Genomic DNA, 25,620 nt, shown 5'->3' on the forward strand with positions numbered 1-25,620 from the left:
GGCTTAGGAGGGGTATGGGTAGGGAAATTTAGGAGGTGTATTTAGAATAGGGTTATTGTTTGGCTTAGTATTGGGCCTAGTTAAGAGAATAGGGGTGTATGTAGGGAAATTGGGAGGTGCAAGGGTAAAAGTTGCCTGTTTGGCCCATCTGTACATTATTTTCCAAATAAAACCTAATTTTGGGCCTTAATTTGCAATTTAGACCAATAAAGCTTTAATTTCAGCTGCACAAATAAATATTAGAACATCCAAGAATAATTTATGCGCTAAAACTCGCTTTTTACGTCTCTTTAATTCTTAAACCCAAAATTCCAATCATCACAAATTCACTTTAAATCAACCATTTAAGCACATGAATCTCATAAAAAAATTTAATTTTAAAGCATAAATGTGGGCATAAATATGCACTCATCAATATACATATTAAACGAGGATGTGAGTGTTATGCTTGTTGAGAAAGAATGTGACATAGGGAGGAACATTTATACCTATTGGTTTTGTATGTGTTATTCATCATGAATACAATATTAAAGGAATTCAATAGTTTTACTGAAACGGGGTATGTCCAAATTATATCTGTAACCAACTTTGTGTTAGGATACAATCAAAAGTTCCACATCGAATAAAACAACAAATGAATATGAATTTATATACACGTAATATACCTCCATTGGTAAGAGACCTTATATTTGTTATAAATCTGAATATTATATTGTAAATTATTATGTTTGTAAACATTGGTACTTTAAATTTGAATATTATATTGCAAAATATAATGATTCAGAATGTTGGTGCTTTCCGCAAGTTTCTCAGGCATTTTCCTCCATTTTGAATGCCAATTCTATTCCCGCAAGGCTAGCGATTGAGTTTGAACTCTTCCTTAAGCCACGGGATTTTACTGATATTGTGGGCAGAGTGGCTCCTTTCTTGCTCTATAAATAGAGCCTTTCATCCATTCTTAAAATCATCATTAGAACCTCTTCTCTATTTCTCTCTTCTATTAATTTCATTCTTTCTTCTTTCCCTAAAAATATTCTGGGTTTCATTTATTCTCGTTTTAGAGATCCTTGCTAGTTCTGAGATCCTCAGAAATTCTGAGAAGTTCTTGTTGTATCTTGGGGGACTTGCACAATACACCGCAGATAAGTCCTTAAGGACAATGATCTACACGCCTCAGGAAATCCTTTGTTTGTGATCTTTGTTCTTTATTGTCAGCTTTTACAAGAATCTTATGGCTGACAACAACAACAACTCAATCTCGGAGAATTAGAATAGTGTTTCCGGAACTTAGACAGTCTTCGTGAAACCTTTCCTGGATGTATCAAGAATTGAAGTCTTCTTTGGTCAGAATTTTCGGCACTGGCAAGAACATGTGTCATCCCTCTTAGACATGTACGGAGTCGTTTTTGCTCTTTCATCTTCAAAACCCGACTCTAGTCTCCCTCCAAATTCAGAACAAGTTGAAGATTGGGTTCATGCAAACAAGGTATGTCGTCATACTTTACTTAGTGCACACTCTAACGATTTGTTCGATGTGTACTGTTCCTATAAGGAAGCGAAAGACATTTGGGATTCGTTGATTCTCAAATACACTGCTGAAGATATAGTCAGAGAAAGATTCATCATTAGGAATTACTATCGCTGGGAAATGGTTGAAGACAAGGACATAAAGTCACAAATCAATGAGTACCACAAGCTACTCGAAGACATCAAAGTGAGAACGTTCTTCTACCAAATGAGTTTATTTCAGAGCTTCTGATCGAGAAATTGTCGCCTTCCTGGACTGATTACAAGCAACAACTAAAACACAGGCACAAGCAAATGTCACTTTCAGAGCTGATCACTCACATAATTATTGAAGATACCAACAGTGAAAGAATGTGTTGTTGTGAGGGCCAAAGCATTGTCTGCAAAAGCAAACATAGTAGAAGACAAACTGCTCCAAAAAGGTATGAACACAAACCTGATCACAATAAGAAAAATGATTTTCGAAAATATCTCCCTAACGCATCTAACCCCACCTTTAAGAAGAAAGGAAATTGCTTCGTATGTGGGAAGTCAGGCCATCATGCATCGCAGTACAAGCGTAGAGCAAGAAACGACAATTCTTCTAAGGCCAATATAGCCGAAGGAGATGACATTATTGTTGTGGTCGTTTCTCAAGTAAATTTGATGACCAATGTGAGCAAGTGGGTGGTAGACTCTGGTGCTACCAGACATATCTATGCAAACAGAAGTGCCTTTACCTCTTATACTAGTGTAGGGGATGGAGAAGAACACGTTTACTTCAGTGATTCCAAGACCACTCCTGTTTTGGGAAAAGGGAAAGTTCTTCTCAAACTCACATATGGAAATACTGTAGCCTTGAGTGATGTGCTACATGTGCCATCAATGAGAGTTAATTTAATCTTTGTAGCACTACTGCGAAAAGTGGGGGTTAAAGTGTCATTTGAGTCTGACAAGATTGTAATGACAAAAAAATAATGTTTTTGTGGGGAAGGGATATTGTGATCAAGGTCTCTTTGTACTTAACATTTCTAAGAATATTAATGAATTGTCTTCTTCTGCTTATATTGTTGATTCATATGATATATGACATGCTAGATTAGGACATTTGAATTCTTCCTATGTTATGAAATTACAACGACTAGGATTAATTAATGTGCATGATAAAAAGAGTAGTAAATGTGATATATGTGTAGAATCTAAAATAATAAAGAAAACATGTTTTTCTGTAGAACGCCAAACTGAACTGTTAGGGTTAATTCATACTGATCTAGCTGATTTGAAACAAACTATGTCTAGAGGAGGTAAAAACTATTTTGTGACCTTTATAGATGATTATTCTAGATACACACAGTATACTTAATCAAACATAAAGATGAATTCTTTGATATGTTTTTAACCTATAAAGCAGAAGTAGAAAATCAATTAAAGAAGAAAATTAAAAGAATTAGATCAGATAGAGGTAGTGAATATGTTTTGTTTATGAATTTTGTGTTAAAGAAGGTATCATCCATGAGGTAACTTCACCATATTCACCTGAGTCTAATGGTGTAGTTGAGAGAAAGAATAGAACTCTTAAGGAGATGATGAATGTTATGCTTATTAGTTATAATGCACCTGATAACCTTTGGGGAGAAGCCTTACTTACTGCATGTTTTTTACAAAATAAAATACCTCATAAGAAAACTGGTAAAACTCCCTATGAGTTGTGGAGAGGTTATCAACCTAACCTTAAATATCTAAGAGTGTGAGGGTGTCTAGCTAAGGTGATGTTACCCGATCCTTAGAAAAGGAAAATAGGCTCTAAAACCTCTGACTGTATGTTCTTAGGCTATGTTGAACATAGTGCTGCCTATAGGTTTCTAGTTCTTAAAAGTGATATACTTGAAAGAAATTCTATAATGGAGACGAAAAGTGATGAGTTTTTTGAACATGTTTTTCCTTTAAAGGTTAGTGAGACATCTCAACCTGTAGATAATAATAATAGTGATGCCTTGTGTGAGGAATTAAGAAGAAGTAAAAGACAAAGGAAGAAAACTTCATTTGGTAATGATTTCTATACCTATCTAGATGATAATGATCCAAGTAACTTTGTAGAAGCCATTAGTGCTCTTGATGCAAAACAGTGGGATAAAACCATTAAAACTGAAATTGAATCAATTCAGAAAAATAATATTTGGACCTTAGTAGATTTGCCTAAAGGAGCAAAACCCAATGGTTGTAAGTGGATCTTTAAGAAAAAGTATTATCCTGATGGATCTATAGAGAAGTATAAGGCAAGATTAGTAGCAAAAGGTTTTACTCAAAAACCCAACATACATTATTTTGATACCTTTGCCCCTATGACTAAGATTTCCTCCATTCGAGTGTTGTTAGCTCTAGCAGCTATCCATAAACTAGTGATACATCAGATGGATGTTAAAACTGTCTTTTTGAATGATGATTGCTAAGTTTTCAATATCTGCTGTTTTCTTAACATTCGGCCTAGGTGCACAACCGTTCGGTCTCTAACGTCACTGTTAGAGATCGTTCGTCCATATCTTTGTTCTGCTTTTTATTATCGTTGCTCTGTGACGTTCGGCTTGTCTTGTTCCTTGTTAGGACGCTCGGTATTTAGCGACCGTTCGCTCATTTCCTTTTTTGGAGACCGTTCGGTCTCAATGTTATTACCGCTCGATTTTTACTTCTGTGCAATTTATAGTGCACCGTTCAGTCAGTGCTTTAGACCGTTCGGTCTTTTATATCACCGTTCGGTTTTAACACTTATGGTTGGAACCGTTCGGTTTTCTGCTTTCAGCTTTTAATTTTGTTAGTTGTCTTTAACTCCCAATTTTAATTTAATTCAATTTTCTGCACAAAACCTTACAAAACACCCCCCACTTCGTGTTAAATCTGAGACTGAACCCACAATATTGGTCCTTGAGAGACGACCTAGGAGTCACTTCCTAGTAACTATACTGCATTAATTTTGCAATCAACTTTTGTGTGAGGTGCGACCCTCTCAACAAAATGGCGCCGTTAGTTAGAGTTGATTCAAAAATTCTAAAATACTGAATTACAATTTAATTAATTCTAAAATGTCTGTGTGGAGAGTCTTGAATTTAATTGCATTCTTCCTTATGTCCCAAAATGTATCTCCAAAATTCTTCCTGTAATAAAAAATGCACTTAATCAGCTCAGAAAACCCAAATTAGCACAATTACAAATTTCCGACCAAATTAAGCAGAATTCGGAAAATGGGGAAATAAAAGACAATTAAACACAATTCCCTGGTTTATTTAAGTGCAAATAAACTAAATATAATTCAAGAAATAACGGCTCATCAATGATTTAGAGGAGAAAATTTATATGACTCAACCTGAAGGGTGTGTTGTACTTGGTCAAGAGAATAAAGTTTGTAAACATTTAAAATTTTTGTATGGGTTGAAACAAGCACCAAAACAATTGCATGAAAAACTAGATAATGTATTGCTATGTGATGATTTTTCACCTAATAATGCTGATAAATGTGTGTACTCTAAATTTGAAAATGGTGATTGTGTCATTATATGTTTGTATGTAGATGACATGTTAATTTTTTGGTACATGCAATGAAATTGTTGCTAAAACTAAACTATTTCTAGGATCGAACTTTGAAATGAAAGACATGGGTGAAGCCAATGTAATTTTAGGTGTTAAAATCATAAGGAAGGGAGATAATATATTACTATCCCAAGAACAATACATTGAGAAACTTCTTAAGAAGTTTGGGTATTATGATTTCAAACCCGTGAGTACCCCTTATGATGCTAACTCTAAATTAATGAAAAATAGAGGAGAATCATTATCTCAGCCTCAGTATGCCCTGATAATTGGGAGCTTATTGCACTTGATGAACTTTTCTAAACCTGATATTTCTTATGCAGTAGCTAGACTGAGTAGGTACACTCAATGTCCTAATCAAGAACATTGGGATGCACTTTCCAGGCTTATGAGATACTTAAGGGGTTCAATGGATTATGCCATTGAATATAATAGATTTCCTGATGTACTAAAAGGGTACAGTGATGCTAACTGGATCTCTGATTCAGATGAGACAAAATCTACTAGTGGTTATGTATTCACACTTGGAGGTGGTGCGATTACATGGAGATCAGCCAGACAAACTATTATTGCAAGATCAACAATGGAATCTGAGTTTGTCGCTCTTGAGATGACTAGTAGTGAGGCTGAGTGGTTGAAAACTTCTTAGCAAACATTCCACTAGGAATGAAACCAACTCCATCGGTGTCAATACACTGTGATTGCCAATCGGCAATAGCTATAGCTAAAAACAAGAATTACAATGGAAAGAATAGACACATCCAATTGAGACACAATTTGGTGAAGCAGCTGCTAAAGAATGGAACTATTTCCATTGATTATGTGAAGTCAGAACGGAATCTAGCAGATCCTCTGACGAAACCCTTAGGAAGAAATATGATCTTAGAAACATCGAGGGGAATGAGACTTAAGCCACTAATAAATAAACAAGTGATGATAACCCAACCTTTGTGATTGGAGATCCCATGAATAAGGTTCATATGGGTAAAAACAAGTCACTTGTTAGTTCTGATAGCACTAATTTGATTTTAAATCAAATATGTCCATTCCTATGGTGTGTGAAAGTGCTAGAGACTGCATTATTGAGAGGTTAAACTTTGTAATTAAACAAAGTTTTTAATGATCTTCATATCCCTTATGGGTGGTGTATGATTTGCAGCATACACTTGATGAAATCACCTATATGAGTGTCAAGTGGGGCCGCTTGCATGAGATATTGGCATGATTTCTAGAGCACTCATGAATATTGTGCACGCGCATGACCTTGTAAGCGCATCACATCGATAACAACAAGGATTGTTGGGGTGTACTGTGATTGATAAACCTCTTACACACTCAAATGTCTTTGCTTCATATAGCTTGCTATACCAACTACACTGTGTGTTAAGTTTCTCAATCTAGGACTGGTTCATATAGCTTTCTATACCAGCTCTGATGCATTATATCTTATAAAACCCAGGATTTTTCTTCTTTTCTTTCTTTCAATCATTGTTTCTTATCTTTTGCAATATGTGGGGGATTGTTATAAATCTGAATATTATATTGTAAAATATTATGTTGGTAAATGTTGGTACTTTAAATTTGAATATTATATTGCAAAGTATAATGATTCAGAATGTTGGTGCTTTCCGCAAGTTTCTCGGGCAGTTTCCTCCACTTTGAATGCTAGCTTTGAATGCCAATTCTTTTCCCGCAAGGCTAGGGATTGAGTTTGAACTCTTCCTTAAGCCATGGGATTTTACTGATATTGTGGGCATAGTGACTCCTTTCTTGCTCTATAAATATAGCCTTCCATCCATTCTGAAAACCATCAGAACCTCTCCTCTATTTCTCTCTTCTATTAATTTCATTCTTTCTTCTTTCCCTAAAAATATTCTAGGTTTAATTTATTCTCTTTTTAAAGATCTTGGCTAGTTATGAGATCATCAGAAATTCTGATAAGTTTCTATTGTATTCTGGAGGCATGCGCAATACACCGCGGATAAGTCCTTAAGTATTCTTTATTATAAGCTTTTCCAACAATATTTAATTTAATAAATACATCTTCAACTACTAATGTGTCCGTAACGCTTACCGCGCGCATGTTATAAATACATTACTATAATGTTGTGATCTACCTTCATTGCCCAATTCATTAGAAGATACAACATTCTCTATTTCAGTATCATATTCACACGCACACACTTGACCATCATCCAATACAACTGCAATAAGAATTCTTCCATATTAATTTTTTTTGTCATAAAATAATTTTAGGTAAAATACAAAACAAATATTTTTTAATTTTCATAAAATAATTTCTGAAATAAAGGTGATATGTTTGGGAAAGATGTAGAAATATAAATATACTTTCAAGAAAAGACCATTCCGAAACAAACTTCAACCTTATTATTACGGAATTATATTTGCGGCAGTGTTATGGATTTTTCATCAACACCTTCCAAAATGATTTTTCCAGAATGCTACATTACTCGTTCGGAAATACGAATATGGAAACATTTTCCCATCTTTTACACCTATTTTGGATCATATTTTCCAGAAGCATATGTCCGATTTTCGATGACCTCAACTTCACCATTTTACCCATCTATGCATTAGAAAAAAACTCATTCCATATCTCAATGTACCTACCACAACCTGTCTGAGTTCCACAAATCACCAACAACCACACCAAACCACTGTCTCTAAGAAGGAGACAATTTCCAAATAAAACAGCTGAGGGTCAATTTGAAAATCCCGTAAATGGATGGACTGCACATAGAAATTAGTGGGGTGCAGGAAGTAATTATTTTAATTTTATTATGCTACCATAAAAAAAATTTCCTTTTTTGGCAATTCCTATTGTGATAAACAAAATGTTAGAGACAATTATTTTCTAAAACGCATTTGCCTATTTATACACATTTTTCAATAACTTACGAACAATAAAAGCTATCTCCAATATAACTATTTACTAATTATTTATAGAAGATCTCAACTTAAACAACATCGTTTAACAGACTTTATTTCTAAAACAAAGACATGTTCATATAAATGTACAATTGCTTATGAAAATCTTTCTTTGAATAAGAGAAATAAATAAAAGAGCGTTTTAAGCATTTATCCAAGAGGTTAATCTTAAAATTTATAGCATCAATTAAATTAAGTATTCAAAAATTTGTAATTTTTTTTACAAATTAAATAACATTATAAAACTTACAAAGTTCAAGTAAAATAAAAAAAAATTCTGTTATTTATTTTTCTTTACATCCTTTTCTTTAGCAAAGGGACCGTGAAAGAAAATATAAAGCAGAGGACGACAAAGACAAGAATCAGAAAAAAAAAAACAAAGGAAGCATGTTGTTGAGACGCGAGGGAAGCAAGAACATAAAACTGAATTTTTCAGCAAGTGCAGTGAAAAAAAAAAGAATAAAAAAAAGCGTGCACGAAGGGAAAGACGTGTAGTAGAAGGTGAGTGAGAACTTGGTGGTGCAAGGCACATACACCCCACTCTCACACGAAAACTGAAATTCCAAATTAGTTGTATATTTTTATTTTTCCGGCACCAACCGAAAAACAATAACAATAAAAATAAGAATTCGTATTCTCCTTTTGGGAGAGATTCCATCGCAATACACACTCCACCAAACCAAACATTGATTCTTCTCTCTCTCTCTCTCTGACACAAACGCACATACACAAGCAACAAAACAAGGTGTCGAAGGAAAGAGATAGTGTTGTTGATTGATCGAGAAGAGAACGAAAATGGATGATGAAGTTGTTCAGCGAGTGTTCCATGAAGGAGGACGCGATTACTTCCAACAACAGCCTTCGACTTCTTCGTCTTCGTCTTCCATCCTCCAATCTCTCCCTCTCCATGTGGTATATGTAGCATGCAGCAATCTTATCTTCTCCTTTTTCTTATCTTGCTTTCTCCATTTTCTCTCTTATATTATAGCTTTTGTTCGAAATTGTTTGCAATTTGGATTAACCGAGTTTGGTGTATGTATATTTGTCCCTGAAATTTATATTTTCCCTCCCTGACACAATTTTAGGGTTCGAAACTTAATTTTTAGGCTGTTTTTTTTTTTTTAATCACGTGATAGTTTTAGTATCAGCAAGCACTCATAACTACTGAAAATTAGAACTGGTATCATTTTTACATAATCACTCCACTTCACTGTCATCTTATTTTAGACGAGAGGGAAAGAGACAGAGTTTTTGCTTATTATTGTGACGAAATTTATATTTTGAATGGTATTGGTGTTAATGTATGTTGAACTTTTACATGTCGGTGAAGACTCCTCAACGTGGAGTGGTAAATTGATTTTCATGATGGTTATCAGTTTACTGTTATCATTTGTTTATTTATTTGTTTGTAGAATTTTGAAGTTTGAATGGTATTGCTATTCATGTATGTTGATGCTTTTTTGCGTGCTCAATTTTTCATGATTCGTGAGATTTGTGGTAAGTGTTGCTAATACGTGGATGAAATGGTGCAGTCTTTTGATCATGGATATTATTTGTTGGTAAAATCTATTCAAGAACTCCGAGAGAAAAAGGATGGCCTTGTTACTGTTGGCATTGGTGGTCCAAGTGGATCTGGTAAAACAAGGTAAGGTGTTGATAGTGTTGTCAATGCATTATTTTGAATACGTTTTGCTAGAGTATGTATGCTCTGCTGCCTTAGTTTTCCTCATTTGTTTTTTCAATTTCGTGGTTCTGAAGCTTAGCAGAAAAGGTGGCATCTGTTATTGGTTGTACCGTTATATCAATGGGGAATTACCGTCATGGGGATGATGAAGGGAATGATGTGGATTCTATAGATTTTGATACGCTGATCAAGAATCTTGAGGTTTGAATTTGCTTCTGTTACTTTACCATGACTTAAATGCTGATCTGGCTATCCCTTATATACTTGAGAAAAGTATAAAGAGAGAAAATATATTTCAGAGTGCTTTTTCAAGACTCTCTGAGGTTCTCACATTTATATGTATAATTTGTAGATTAATTTGAGATACAATGAGAGAGAGAAAACTGTAGAAAACAAGTAAAGACACCTCTAGGACCCTAGGTACAGATAGGTACAACGAAAAACAACATTTAAGTAAGCCTATTCTAACAGGTCCTGATGTGTTTACAAGGCCGATCTTATGATGGCTTTAAATGCTTTACTTTTTGGCCTTCTGTAGCTTCAGATGTTGCTGAAATTCAGCAGTCCTATGATCTGATTCTGACTGAAACAAAGAACACCAAAAGATGAAAACAAAAAATAAAGATTGTTGGTTAAGTAATTATTTACATGTTTGTCTTTTTGGAATGAAACAGACTAGATCATGTGTCAGTATAACATGTACTGTCCAGGACTAGCATATGGTTTTAGTAAGCAATCCAAACGAGTCTTGTTTGTTGCTTTTGTCTATTTTTTTTTCCTTTTTATTTCATGGTTTGTCAATGAGCTTCTCTGTTTTAATTAGGATTTGACTAAAGGCAAGGATACATTAATCCCAAAGTTTGACTATCAGAAAAAGAAGCGTGTGGGCTATAAAGCAATAAAGAGCGCTTCATCTGGGGTGGTAAGCTCTGCTAATTGAAGTTTTGGAGGAGTTCCGTGTTTCACCATTTTATTCCTTTCTATACAATTGGTTTCAGGTAATAGTTGATGGCACATATGCATTGCATGCAAAACTGCGGTCTTTACTGGACATTCGAGTTGCTGTGGTAAATTATTTTATTTGTTTTCTTAATATTGCAATGACTTTGTTCCCATCATTATGTTATCAATTGCTCAGAAGTTTCAAAATAATACAGAGCATGCATTTCTTATAAATCAGGTTGGTGGTGTTCATTTTAGCTTGCTTTCTAAAGTTCGCTATGACATTGGAGATTCTTGTTCACTGGATTACCTCATAGATAGCATTTTTCCACTGTTTAGGAAACACATTGAGCCAGATCTTCATCATGCACAGGTTGGTCCTGTTTTTATTCTCTACTCTAAATTTCACCGCAAATCTTTTAATTTCCTCTGCCCTTCTTTGGCAGATCAGAATTAATAACAGCTTTGTCTCATCATTCAGAGAGGCAATATACAAGGTTAAATGCATAAGTGAGGTGTGTCTGTGACCTTTACATTAGTACTAATTATTGTATTCCTATAAGTGAATTTTATTTTCCATTAGTTGTCTATTACTAAAGGTACAAACAAGTCTGTCTAGCTAAGTTGAGCACTTGAACCTCAAGTGTGGTTTGTTCATGCTTAATTCATTTAAATGAGCTAAATTAAAATTTGAGCATGACCTGTTTAAATAATATGAAATTTTAAGCTTTACTCTTTCATGGCTTGAATATTTTTTTCCCTTTGAAATTTCTTCTTGAATTAGTTTTAAAGTTTAAAGATGAATGAAGAGGATAGTTTTTTTTTTTTTTTTTTTGTTTTTTTTTTTTTTTGAAATTTTAACACAATAACAAAAATAACTTTATCTTACTTGGTGAGGTCAGCTAAATGAAATTCCTTTTAATTATTTTCTCCAATGTGCATACTCTCTTGTTTCCTATACTTTTCACAACATTAGAAACCATGCAGTCTACTCGTTTCACTTGTGCATCTGGTGATCTTCCTTGCACATGTCCAAAACATCTGAATTGATTTCCTGTCATCTTTTGTTTATAGATAACACATTAATATTCCCCTAACTACATTAATTACATATATCTTGTACTTTCTAGTGTGACGATGCATCTTTCTTAACATTCTCATTTATGCTACTGGTACTGTTCTCTCTTCCCTTTAAAGCCAAACATTCACAGTCTAAGTTATTGGTTATTTGGTAGTACAATAATATACCCTTTGAGCATGATGTTATTTTTTGATCAAAAGTAACTTTTTCTTCCTTCTTCATTTTAACTACGCAACACTATACATAAGTCAGAGTTCTTCTTAAAACCAATTGGCGTTAATTGAAGTTTTTCAACACATGACATCCATGTGCACACGCACACCCACATGCACAAGTTGCACCCCAAGATTTATGTAGGCGACGTGGGACTTTCCAACACTCCCTCCATAGATGTTTTCTAGAATAGATGAGCCTACCAGAATAGGTGATTGACCAAAATGAACTATAGGCTTTGATATAATGTTAAATTTCATCTCAACCAATTAGCATTAAGTGAAGTTTTCCAACAAATACATATGCTACACCCTACCCCTCCATAGGTGTTTGCTAAATAGACGAGCCTACCAGAATAGGTTATTTACCATGATGAGGCATAGGCTCTGATATCAAGTCAGATTTCATTTCAAAACCAATTGACATCAACCGGAGTTGTCCAACAAATATACAAGCTACAGCCCAAGATTTGAGGCAGGGGGTGTGAGACTTCTCAACAGTATATCTTAGAATGGTCATCCTTTGGCTGCTAAATGTATGCTATGCATTCTTTGGCTCTCCATTTTCTGTTATTAGATTATCTGCTATGCTTTTCTGGTTTTTTCACTGGTTATTTTGTCACAAACTCATAATTTTGCGTGTTAGATTATTAGAGATTGGTAGAAAAAGGGAATGTTTAACTTAGAGTTCCCTGATAATGGTTAATATAAAGCAAGCATGGATATGTCTGCATGTCCTTTTATTGTTAATATAATCTCCTGTCTCAATTTAGAATAACTTTTGCAAATATCTTTTCAGTCTTATTTTTCTAGTATTTGTGTGTCTACGTCTGTGTTTGGCATAAAGACTATGTTTTTGACTTAAAAGTTTTGTGACAGTCTACAGATGGACATTCAGGTTCTGCTTTTCAAGGAAATGATGCCCAAACAGACAAGTTAGTATTTTGATTGTGGAAAGAATGAGTTTGATTGTAACTAGTTAATTTTGTATGTAGAATTTAAAATTTTTTCACTGGAAATTTGCCTTGTTTTCAGTTTTATTGAAATGTACCTTAGACCACCTTCATCTAGCGAAGAAGCAAGGATAAATGATTGGATCAAAGTGCGGCAGTCTGGAATTAGATATTATCTATCACTTGGTGACCAGAGGATTGTCGACAAGAATTTCATTATCAGGCCTAAAGCTGAATTTGAGGTATGGATATTTTCCGTTTCCTTTCTAAGGAAAACAAGCTATTAGCAAGATGAGTGGGATGATCTCATATTCCCATTAGGTAATATATTACCTAATTACTGTATATTTAAGCCTGCTTATTTGAATAGAAATGTGCATTAACTAGAAGGCCTATGGTTTTGTCCCTGTCCGTGCTTAAAAAAAATTTGAGGTATCTGCAATTTGTAAATGTGCCCTTCAAGCTCGATAGGCAACATTAAAACAGTTAGTAGTTGACATGTTGTTAGGATCCAATATTTGAATGGGAAAGAAAAGAAAGATTTTATTAAGAGGAACAGAACAAGAAATAGGGGAGAAGTCTCGTTCAAGGATTTCCTCTTTAGAAATGATTTCTCCTTTCAAAAGGAGCCAATGCTCAATCTACAAATGAACATATATCCAACACCCTTTCCCTTTACTTCCTCCTATATATTTAACTCATTAACTCCCCCTTTCCCATGACTTAGATGCTGCCCCTTTCAATAATGCTAGGAAGTTGGAACTTTAATCCTTCCTAGAGAGCACTATTTAGAATTTAAATTTTGGATAGCTTCTTCGTTTTGTGCCAACATATCAATGTTATGGTTGCAGTTTGAATGATGAGGAAAAGACAAAACATAGTGGTATACTGTTTCAGTATTACAAGATATATTTGTTTTCTCAGGTTGAAGTTACAAGATATACATGATACTAATTCATCCTGATTAGCAAAGATAATTGCTGACACTTCTTTTGACATTTTATTCCTTTAAACCTATTATCCATCACGAGAAAAATGAACCTACTCCTTTTTAGCTAATTTTTGTTTGCTTTTTATGATTTTAATGTTGAAACAGGTTGGTCGAATGACATTGGGTGGGCTGTTGGCTCTTGGGTATACTGTTGTGGTTAGTTATAAGCGTGCATCGGCAATTGTCAATAATGGCAAGGTTAACATCTCTTTTGAGACCATTGATGTTCTTGGTGAGACGTTTATGGTGATGAGAGGAACTAATAGAAAGGTAGTTTTTTCTGATCCCACTAGACATGTTCTAATTAAAATGCAATCGTATTGAGGACTCACCAGTCACCATGTATTTTATGTAAAGCATCTTATTGTAGATTTCATTATACTTACTGTTGTTTCTTTGTTTGATCAAGGTCTAGCCATAGGAGTATAAATAAGGGTTAATCCTCCGTATCACATTTAAAATACCTTGTTTTCTCATTTTTAAGGATTTTTTGTTTTTACAATTTCTTATATGAAAGGCTCCCCATGGTTTCTTCCATTTTATATTAAATAGCATTTTTGTTTGTTTTAACTTTCTGCTCAGTCTGATTAAGCCTTGTCTGGTTGATAATATGGTGAGTTACTTATCTGAAAAATGGAAAAAAAAAATCTCAGACTGTCGGAACAGAAGCATCAAGGATGGGTATTGATGGACCTTGGATTACCAAATCATATCTGGAAATGATTCTGGAGAGAAAAGGTAGGGATTGGGATGCTCTCTCTTTAATATAGTTTATGCACATTTAATTAATTCAGTTGTTTTTCTTACAAGTGATGATAAAAGCTGCAACATGAAAAATATTGTGGTTTGAAGAGTGTGAGGACAACATTGGGCCAGTTATCTAGACTAGTGCAAAGACAGAAACATCTGTACACATATTTAATCTTTTTTAAAACAGTTCAATATAAATTAATTTGACAAGAGGCTATGATAGAAGCAAATATTGTGCAGTGAGTAAATAGGTCCAATAAAATGTGGAGACCAGAAAGGGAAATTCGCTTTGTTGTAGTTATAGATTTACATTATAGATATATTATAGTTATAGATTACAAATTAGAGAAAAGGTCTTATGTTGCATTTAGTTGTATTCAACTTCTGACTTTCATTTGCAGGTGTACCTCGTCTTAGTACTCCACCACTTGTGTCTAATACTACTGTGGCTGCTAGTCAAGAAACAGCAATCATTGCCCCAAAGCCAATCCGTGTTACTCCTAGTGTTGTTACTGGGTTTGAGGATTTACCCCAGCCATGGACTCGATCGCCAACAAAATCTAAAATGGAACCTGTTGTGGCTGCATGGCATTTCATATCTTCAGATTCCTCCCAGCCTGACAATTCAGTTCTAGGTATTTTTCCTTGAATTGGAGAATGCAAATAATTTTGTACATGTTTATGTAAAATTTCCTTTATATCAAGACTTCTCTCATGAAGCAACCACAGATCCTTCATCTTTCAGGGATAGTATTAGGCTTGCTCCAATGCCTGATTCATTTGACTTGGACAGGGGATTGCTTTTGGCTGTTCAAGCAATACAAGTAAGGAGCAAAAGGCTTGGAAATTTCTTCTGTGTGTTTTGAAGATTACAATTCCACAGGACATTCATATTTATGTGTTTGATGGAATCCTATTTGCTTATTTATCCTTTTTCCAGGCATTGTTGGAGAATAAAGGTGTTCCGGTCATAGTTGGAATTGGTAATATGGACATTTCTTGATACAGCGTCCTCCTTCCTTTGTCTGTAGTTTTTGCCTATCCCCATTAGCGCACAAATATTTAAGAGGAATAAGACTTCACCCTGATATAATTTATATAAGGAGGCATTTAAAGATAAATGGCACTCACTTTGGCTATTATCGTTTTTGAAATACCAGGTTGGTTCTTCACATGCTTGCTGATAAAGCTGGAAACTAATTGAGCTGAATCAAAATATTGCTATCTCAAACTTTCTTAAAAGGAAATGGAGTCCATTAACTTGACTCAAGTGCAGATCACCTCAAGCCCATTACCCACCCCATTTTCATTAGCCAAAATTGATCCTTTTCTTAATTAAATATTTTAGTCCAATGATTTCAGCTTGAATGTGCATGTAAAAATCATATCGAGATTTTTCTTTTGGTTACTGCTGTACTGAATAATTCTGAATCAATTTTGCTTCATCTCAGTCTCAGCATGCATTTTTAACAACGGTAGTTCTAATAGAATCACTTATCCTTAAGAAGTTATGCATTTCAGGAGGTCCAAGTGGGTCTGGGAAGACTAGTTTGGCTCATAAAATGGCAAATATAATTGGTTGTGAAGTAGTTTCCCTGGAAAGCTATTATAAACAAGTAAAGGACTTTAAATATGACGACTTCAGCGCACTTGATTTATCTTTGCTATCGAAGGTAAGGTAATTAAACAGTTTAGATGCAATTGATTAGGTCACTCTGCATGATATTGATTGATGTCACACCTTCACACACATTACTTTTTCTGAATAAAAATGGTTTTATTTCTTCTGAGGAATCAATTTTTACCATGACATGTTAATTTAGTGTCACTATTTTTAGTTCCATCGATTACCCTATTTCATGGTTTGAAGTAATGAACAACTTAATATGAAGCATTTGCTTTAGAAGATGTAAACCTTTGCATGGTTGGGGACAAACTCTGGTTAGACTTGATCTAGTTAAGAGCTTTGTGTGTATAATTTGACAGAGTCTGCACGTCCTATTAATTGCTCCAAAACTTGTCCTGTCAATTGCCCAAAATTCTTATTCCTTAATCTGAATGATGTGACAATCCAACTCAGTAACACAATGCCGTTAATTAAAAATCAGTAGATGTTAACGATTTGAAGCAAAGGAAAGACTTCTTTTAAAAAAGTTTATTTTTTGATTTTGTATAATTTTCCCACAGTTTATTTTATATTTGTAAGTTTGTAACCTTATATAAATATTTGACTGATACTTAGTGCTATTTGGAGTTATTAAGTTTCATAGAAGTTTCAGAGAATTGAAACTTGATTTTACTGCTGGGGAGAAATATTTATTATAACAACATTAATTGTTGTGATATAGCTAAGAAAGGAAACTAACTCCCAACAGACTTCAAACAACCACCACTAATAGCTTTCAGTTAGATAGATGAACAGCTAACTGACTTCAAAACTGAAAATACAGCGATTCTAAGAAAAACTACAGGGAGTAAAACTCTATACATTGTCTGACAATGGATATGATTATTATTTTACATTGTTTCTGTTGCTTTCTGTTTGCCATACAGTAATAAATTTTCTTCAAAAGTAACTACAAAGAATCTTTATACAAGTATATTTAGATAAATTTCTTTACAAACACTTGAAATTAAGAATATTTGAAGTTAAAATGAAATATAAATCAAACTTCTACCCAAATATAATATCAACTTGCATAACTTTTGTTTTATCGTATAGAAATGGTCAATCAATTTACTTTCTTATTTTCTTCTCCTACAATCTATAGACAAATTTATTCATATGGAGCCTGAGTGAAGCTAGTTTTTGGATGAAAAGGAATTTTGGAGAACTATCAAAAACCAAAACTATAATAAATTCATTTAGTAATTAAAGTGTCATTCTCATGCAGAGTCTCGACTTGTCACTGTCCAAAAACTTTATGGACGTCCCTTTTGTGATTCCTGCTGCAAAGTTTGTTGGTAGTAGTTATTTGTTTCCTAATTGTATCATGAAATGTAACTGTTTAGCATTGGTTTTTGGAATTATTGTAAAATTCTTTTGCTTTCTCCATTTGTTGTTCAAATAAAGATTGTGGTAATATCTATATTCACCAGGAAAAAGGTTGATGGTAATATCTCTTTGCCTTAAATGCTTGGTTAGTCTAAGCTTGTGGATATTTTCAGACAAATTACTAATGGATTATTAAACTTTCTCGTTCTCGGTTCCCTTGCAGAACATTGATGACATAAGAAATGGCCAAAGAACAAAAGTACCTATATTTGATTTGGAAAGTGGTGCTCGGAATGGTTTCAAGGATCTTGAGGTTTCTGAAGATTGTGGAGTGGTCAGTTATTAAATAGCGCCCGAAGTGCCTAAGATTTTGTCTCTGTACTGACTTTTCTTGTGAGATTTAATAATATAGCCTAAAGTTGAAAAGTGATTTCTTAATTGCGCTTTTGTTTTCATGAAAATATATCTTAGTAGATTTTGAATTTAGTGCTCCTTGAGCTTAAAGTTAGGACAAAATGAAAGCTTGCATAAACCTTTTGCTGATATATATTTTAAGTAGAACACTGGAAAGCAAAAATTTAACTCCACATCACTTGGTCAGAAAAGTTTATGCCAATAGCTGCTAAGGAGTTTCCACATGGTGTTAGCGTTTAACCCTTCATAGTTTGCCAGGCTTTTGGGCTTGTTCTAAAAGTGCCTCCGTAGAATGAAATCACTATTGATCTGGAAAATGAAGTCATTTACCATAATACTGACTACAGTACAGTGTGCTTTCTGCTTCTTTTACATCCCACATCGAACTGGGGTAGTGGATATAGCAATTGATTTGCCCACCATTTACACTTTATATACAATGTTGTCTCCCCCCACTACCCACTTTTACTTGTTTCTTAGTTTTTTCAGAAATCAAGGACACCAGGAAAATGTATGCATGATAACTTGACATTATATATACTTTATCTGTATGCTGAAATCCTGATATAGTTTGCTAGTCCTGCTATGGTAGTTCTTTATGTAATTGTTTCAATGTGGTTCTTGAGAGTCCATTTGTTAATTTTGACCAGATTATATTTGAAGGCGTCTTTGCTTTGCATCCTGATATCCGAATATCACTTGACTTGTGGATTGCTGTTGTAAGAATGAGTCCTCAATGAAGGCCTTTTCTGTTTCATTTATTTTCTAGTTTATTGTGGGGCTAAGAAGGCCTCGTACTTTGATTTTCTTATTTGGAACAGGTTGGAGGTGTTCATTCACATTTGATTTCACGAGTTCAAAGGGATAAGAGTAGAGTGGGATGCTTTATTTCTCAAAATGAGATCATGATGACAGTGTTTCCCATGTTCCAGCAGCTTATTGAACCTCATCTTGTTCATGCACATGTTAGTGGATAGTATGCTTTCCCCCCTATATTGTAAAACTTCTTTGGAATTAATGGTTAAACCATTATCGTTTCAATGTCAACTGACAAGTTTTTATATTTTAAAAGCCTTGATGATTTTAGATTTTTCAGTTTAACCATCAATGATTCCATGTAAACAAGTACACTTCCTTGCCTTTTACAATGCTCTCTAACTATGCCTACTTTATAATTTGTACTTCTGTTAATTTTGTGAAAAACTTCGGCTTCATCCATGATGACTGACCTGTCTTCTTATGTGTATATGTGAATAACAATGTAGGTTGGTTATTTTAATTGATATTTGCAGTCCACTCTTTCTATTTGCTGCACTCACCAGTCACCCTTTTGTTGTAATAGCATCTCAGTTTTCCTTTTATTATGATTAGCAATTGTTTCTTTTTGGATAATAGATGAATATATATCACATTATCATTTAATGTTGTCTTGCAGCTTAAAATTCGAAATGATTTTGACCCTGTGCTTTCTCCTGAGAGTTCATTATTTGTATTAAAGAGTAACAAAAAAGTAAGTTTTAACTCTAAACACACACACACATTTTGTGACAAGGTTTTGTTCAACATGTTTACTGAAAGTATAGTAATAAATTACAGGTAGCATATCAAGATATTGTTGCAATTCTTGATTCAGCAAAATTTTGCAGTTCGGTGCAGAAATTTATTGACATCTATATTAGGCTTCCTGGGATCCCTTCTAATGGACAGTTGAGGGACAGTGATTGTATTCGAGTCAGAATATGTGAAGGCAGATTTGCGTTGCTGATACGAGAGGTTGGGAACATTATTTGCTTGTTGATGATAGCTTAACATAATTATACACATAGTTGATAGTGTGGCACTTTCATGATTTATTTTACTAAACAAATTTTGTTATCTTGTTCATGTGCCAGCCCATCAAAGAAGGGAACTTTATTATTCAGCCCAAAGTGGATTTTGATATTAGCATTAGTACGGTTGCTGGCCTTCTTAATCTTGGGTAAGCCAAAATTCAATAATGCAAAAGTATATTATATACAAATTTCTAATAAATGAATGACTCATGTTTGATGATTAAGTTTTTGTGTTAAAGAGTGAGAATTGTTTGCTAGTAGAATGTAGATTTTTATTGATGTTGTCCTGATTCTATGTTTCTATTTTAAAAGAAAGGGTACCTCGTATTGACTACAATTAAAGCCAAATTATAAATATAAGTAGAGTGTAAACCTCTCCTTATAAACTGATTTTAAGTCCACTTCTTAAGATTTCAAATTACTTGATTTTGTAATATGCAGCAAATAGAAAATAGTGCCTATGAATAGGTATGATACTGCCCTCCTGTACTAATCTTGTATATACATCCTTTTTGATGTGGTAGAACACAATTCTTCGATACTACTTTTCACTCCATCACTTGTTTCTGTTTAGGTATCTGACAGTTAGTATATTTATTTACCATCGATGATTTATTGATCAATAGCATTTTCTGTCAGGTATCAAGCAGTAGCTTATATTGAAGCGTCTGCATTCATCTATCAGGATGGAAAGGTCAGTTGATTTATCTTAAGAGTTACATTGATTGGTTTTCATACCTATAATGAGATGTTTTAGAAACTGCAGATCTTTATTCCAACAACATACCAGGTTTCCTCCAATGTGGAGAAACCAAACACATACAATTTCTTGTTATTCGAGAGAACCAGTGATAGGTTCTTAGGTCAAGAAGGACCAAGAACTATCAATACGCAACAGTAAATCACACACCCAACACCAAAAAGAAGAAAAGAATTGTATATCTCTTCTGTATAGAATTCCCAACTGTACAAGCCTCCAAAGGGGGATAAATCCCACCTCCACAGGATATGAATTGTCCTGTCTATACAATGAAACAATCGCTAACCCCTCTACAGATTTATATAGTTCTATTCCGCGGGTAGTTCCTTCTCTATTTGTTGTGTCCCCACCACCAACTTCAATTGTGACACATGAAAAACCGGATGTATCCTTGCTGTCTCCGGTAGCTTCAGCTTAAATGTCACATAACCCACTTGTTTCAACACCTCGAATGGCCCATAGAATCTAGCTGATAGCTTAGGATGTATTCTCGTTGGTATAGACGATTGCTTGTGAGGTTTGATCTTTAGATAGACCTTACTCAAGAGTAGTTAACTAACAGTCTAACTAACTACCCCCCTGCATTACAACAAATGCATCCCCCCTTACTCAGAGTAGTTAACTAACACATTAACAGTCTATGTTCTCTTCCTTCTCTCATAGACTCTTAGTATCCTACCAACCAGACTCTCCACTCTTCCTATTCTTTTCAGAATGTACAAAAACAATGAAAAACTGCTAAAAACAACTGTCTACACAGACTTTATAAAAGTCTGAGACAATAAAATCTACCCACAGACAGTCTGTTTGTCCCTTTAATTTTTCCTAATATAAACATTTCCCTTGAAACTATCATACATTTGACTTAAAATACTTGTTTCCATTAATTATTTGATAGAATTTACAGTGCTGAGATGAACCTATTCCTGATTTCCTTTTCTCCCAAACTTGACTGAATTTTGTTATTGTTTATGTTCACAAGAACTTGAGATCAGATTTATATTATAATTATTTATTCTATAATTGTTATTGGTATTTAATAGCTCTGCAAGGAGTAAGCATTGTGAAGTCAATCAGACAACTGAAGATTTTGTCAATTTATCCAAGTATATATGAACATTCTCTTACAATAGAACTGGGTTTTAATGTAAAATTTATCCTTGGAAAACAAGAGAGATACAAGATTCAGAGGGACAGTCCTATTACTTCAGAATGGTTAATAGCAGTTAGACCTCTATTTTATAAATGCTATGACTGAACAATGGCCCTTATTTTCCCTTCACTTTTGGGGGTTTCCTAGTTGTTCAGCAAGTTAGCAGTACTATTATATTATATTTCTTAGCATAAATTATAAAAAATATTCACCAAGCTCTAACTACTTGATGGTGAGAACTTATTGATTTTAATTTAAAAATTGACAAATGTTCTTAGTTTATAACTAAGTGTTCCTGTTAAAAATGTTGGGAAGGAGAGAGTACAAACCAAGAAAGTGTATTATTTTCTAGATTGTTGATTGCATAAAATTCCCTTTACATATAGCTGGGTACAAGGAGGTAACAGACTAGCTAAAATTCTAACAAACTATACAGCTATCAGATAATGACAGATGTAAACTAATTACAACAGTAGCCTATTGCACTCTATACTGGACCTGTGTAATATATGCGTGCATACATCCATATAATAAATGAGCATGATGCAACTATAAAAGTAACTTTGTGGTTAGCTATGTTGCTGTATGGGTTCTTTTACTTCTGTTTTCCGTCCTAAAGTTTGCTGCTTATGCATATTGGAATAATTTATGGTTCTTCTGTCTTACATTATTTTTTCTTATATCGGGGTAGATTTTAATTGAGGTTGATCACCTTCAAGATGTACCTGGCCCATACATTCAGATAAAGGGTGTTAATAAAGATGCAGTAGCCGCAGCTGGTTCAATGCTTAAATTGGATACTTCATATACGACTAAGGTATTAAATTTCTTGCTTTATTGTAATTAATCTTTTGTGTCTGGTGCATCTTGCTGGTCCTGGATAAATTATGTCATGGAGGTCTAAATAATGGTTTCTTTCTATTGTTCTAATTTTTTACTTTGGTAGAGTTATCTTGAAATAATTTTGGAAAGACTACCAGCGATTGAAAGAACTTCTGGTGGGATTCATTCTCAACAATCAGCAAGGCTGCTAGAGATTGTTGAATTTATTCAATCTCAGGTAGGCCTTTACTCAACAGGTTTTGGTCTTATTTATTTATGGCTTCAACTACTAACCATCTGATTTAAGTATTTTAAGCATGAAATATCACTTTTAGGCATTATAATATAGCGGTATTATGTTGACACAAACAGGGGAGTAGCTCTGCTTCAGAATCCTCATCAGGTAGAGTAGTCTCTCCTATTGAAGGAGTTATTGAGGAGATGCAATCAAGGATTAGAAGGCTTGAAAAGTGGCTAGCGATAAATACGGTACTCCCAGAAGCTCTATTTCAAACTGTTTTCTGAATTTGTTTTTTCTTTGAATTCACTGTACTTATCATGTTTTATTTTAATTATTTTGTTTACTTTTATACTGTGGACAGGTTCTATGGACATTTCTGATGTCTGCCCTTGTTGGTTATTCACTGTATCAAAGGAGGCGTCAATAATGGCCTTGTGGAAATTTTCTGCATCATGCACTGACGTGTGTATATGGGGCCCAATTTTTTGAAGTGGCTAGTCTATAAACTAACTATTGCCATTAACCCATCGATTTTAGGTTACATTTTATCAAAGGTTAATTGTTGATTAATCCATACGTACATGATTTGGTGACCAAAATGAGGGATTTATGCAGCCCCCACCCACTTCCTGCTATTCAACCAAGAGAATTATGATGACCACAAGCAAGAGAATCGTCTGGCATTCAGCAAATGGCTTTACTGGTATTAGCAGACACGTGACAGATTGTGGACTGTTCGATGTTTGCTGGAAAAGTATCCAGGTATCTGGGCTGTAGAACTGCGAATGCTCATTAGATCAAATATAAGAATTTTTAAAACTTAAATTTACTTGTAAAAATATTTTATATGATTTCTTACCAAAGTTATGGGATTTTTCTTAAGAAGTTAGGTAGGTTTTTTTTTTAAGAAAAAAAAATCGGAGTTCTGATATATTTAATAATCAGACTTTGTTTTCATATTGAGAAGGCCTATTAGAAAAACAACTTTAAGAAGAGCTACTCCTCATTTACGTCTTCTCTTTTATCTTGAATCTAATTGTTAAAATGCTATATATTATAATCATTAGATTAAGAGAAAAATTCAGTGTTACTTCTAGAGTAAATTGATCTTTATCATATTCATATATATATATATATATATATATATATATATATATATATATATATATATGAAGGAATTTTATTTTTGTTTACAATATAGAGTTACTCAAAAAGTCACTCTTTTATCTCATACTCTTCGACTGGTTAAATGAGAATTAATATTTGTTTACAATAATGAAAAATCATACCTAATATAGCACATGCAAGTAAGGATTCCCTCTAAAATATAATATGAAAATATCAATTAATACACTTTATCCTTTCATTCTTTTTAAATATTAGTTTATATTGTATTTCATCAAATAAAAGTAAATGATTTAGAATTATGAAGATCTCATGAGTGACTATATAACTGGTGGAGAGGACCTCAATCTGCCATGCACATGTTTTACCACTATCTTTTTATTCTTATATTTTTATATTAATGATAAGGCAAGTTGTGGTGATGGATCTATCATAAACCATAAATTATATTACACTCTGTTTCTCGATACACAGATGCCTCACACTGCACACACGGTGCCACACACAACTTCTCATGGAAAATTGTAGAGGATATGCAAAAATTAAAACTTTTCATTCATATTCCAAAACATTTGAAAGGACCTCTTCTATACAACAGTCTCTTTTAAAGATATATTTAAAAAAAAAAAGCCAAGTTCTAAAAGCAGGTTATAACAAATGCTATAGAAGACCGTCATTGTAAGCCTACATTTAAAGTAATAAAAATCACTTGTTAATCACAAAATATTTTATATGGTTAAAATCCTTTTATAATTTTCATATTTGTATTAAAATCTCAATTTGACCTTTTAAGTAATTTTAATTAGGTTTTTTTTTTAATGTGTAACAAATAAGTTATTTTCGTTAATTAGTTATTTAGTGAAAAGATGAGGTGAGTTGTAATATTTAGTGAAAGATGGTTATTTGGTTGAATAATTTTAATAGTTGACGTGTGCACTCCTCTTCTTTTAAGTGATTGGTTTATTGGATCCTTGAAAGGTCCTTGGATCATGAGAGTTTCTAGCTTGTGAAAAATCAAAACCTGAAATTATACAGGAGGGCACAACAGTCATGAGTAGTGGTCTGAATAAGACAATAAGATCATCTAGGTTCCACAAACAACAACATAAGGAATGGTGTTTTGAGTTAGAAAGATTGTTACACTATGAACTAGATCAAATAATGTTATTAATGACTAAGACTAGAATAGTGTAACACAATCTTTAACTGGCGCAACATACAGTTATTGAACCTTACCAACTGGCAATTTAATAATCATCAAGTTAATTTTTAAATCACTTCATGTCTATCTATGATGCAGAAATTTAGGAATCAGCAATGGACCAGTTGTCACAAGTAATATGAGATATTTCAAAAGTGGAAAACCTTGTCTTGTTAACTATGTCGGTGAATTATGTGAATTTTAGTGTATTTATATAGATAATGTTTGTGAGTTCTACTAAGTTAGGAAGGGTTTCAGAAAAAAAAAATAGACTCCCATTTTTGTTTAGGAGGAGTGTCAAAATTCAACACAATCAAAAAATAAACCACCATTAACCATTTACGTGATTTAAATTTATTACAATTTTTTTAGAAAAGAAACTCAATTTAAACTACTTAAAATTTAAAAATCAAATAGAAATTTCAAT

At 33.6% G+C, this 25,620-nt stretch overlaps 2 protein-coding genes across 4 annotated transcripts; both read left to right on the forward strand.

Annotated features, from left to right (window-relative positions):
• Positions 1-1,390: 1,390 nt before the first annotated feature.
• Positions 1,391-6,750, forward strand: LOC148192988 (uncharacterized). The gene is made up of 4 exons (XM_088099329.1): positions 1,391-1,714; positions 1,862-1,949; positions 2,063-2,358; positions 6,703-6,750. Exons 1-4 carry the CDS (start codon positions 1,391-1,393, stop codon positions 6,748-6,750), a joined length of 756 nt encoding a protein of 251 aa, XP_087955455.1.
• Positions 6,751-8,391: 1,641 nt separating this feature from the next.
• Positions 8,392-23,866, forward strand: LOC124823155 (P-loop containing nucleoside triphosphate hydrolases superfamily protein). 3 transcript variants are annotated; one of them, XM_088098440.1, is made up of 26 exons: positions 8,392-8,949; positions 9,570-9,682; positions 9,801-9,922; positions 10,545-10,643; positions 10,720-10,788; positions 10,902-11,036; positions 11,110-11,178; positions 12,836-12,891; positions 12,992-13,151; positions 14,006-14,170; positions 14,554-14,638; positions 15,052-15,285; positions 15,380-15,474; positions 15,591-15,633; positions 16,172-16,323; positions 17,869-17,979; positions 18,710-18,778; positions 18,881-19,024; positions 19,495-19,569; positions 19,656-19,832; positions 19,952-20,037; positions 20,531-20,585; positions 22,496-22,621; positions 22,751-22,864; positions 22,999-23,115; positions 23,229-23,866. In XM_088098440.1, exons 2-26 carry the CDS (start codon positions 9,631-9,633, stop codon positions 23,292-23,294), a joined length of 2,676 nt encoding a protein of 891 aa, XP_087954566.1. In that variant the 5' UTR covers positions 8,392-8,949; positions 9,570-9,630; the 3' UTR covers positions 23,295-23,866. The 3 variants fall into 3 exon arrangements, with proteins under 3 accessions (XP_087954566.1, XP_047151262.2, XP_087954565.1); XM_047295306.2 differs by having other exon boundaries at positions 8,393-8,949; positions 9,796-9,922; XM_088098439.1 differs by lacking the exon at positions 11,110-11,178 and having other exon boundaries at positions 8,393-8,949; positions 9,796-9,922.
• The last annotated feature ends 1,754 nt before the right edge of the window (positions 23,867-25,620 follow it).

Source organism: Vigna umbellata, chromosome 9, assembly GCF_029865625.1.
Source record: "Vigna umbellata cultivar VRB3 chromosome 9, Vumbellata_1.0, whole genome shotgun sequence".
NCBI lineage: Eukaryota > Viridiplantae > Streptophyta > Magnoliopsida > Fabales > Fabaceae > Vigna > Vigna umbellata.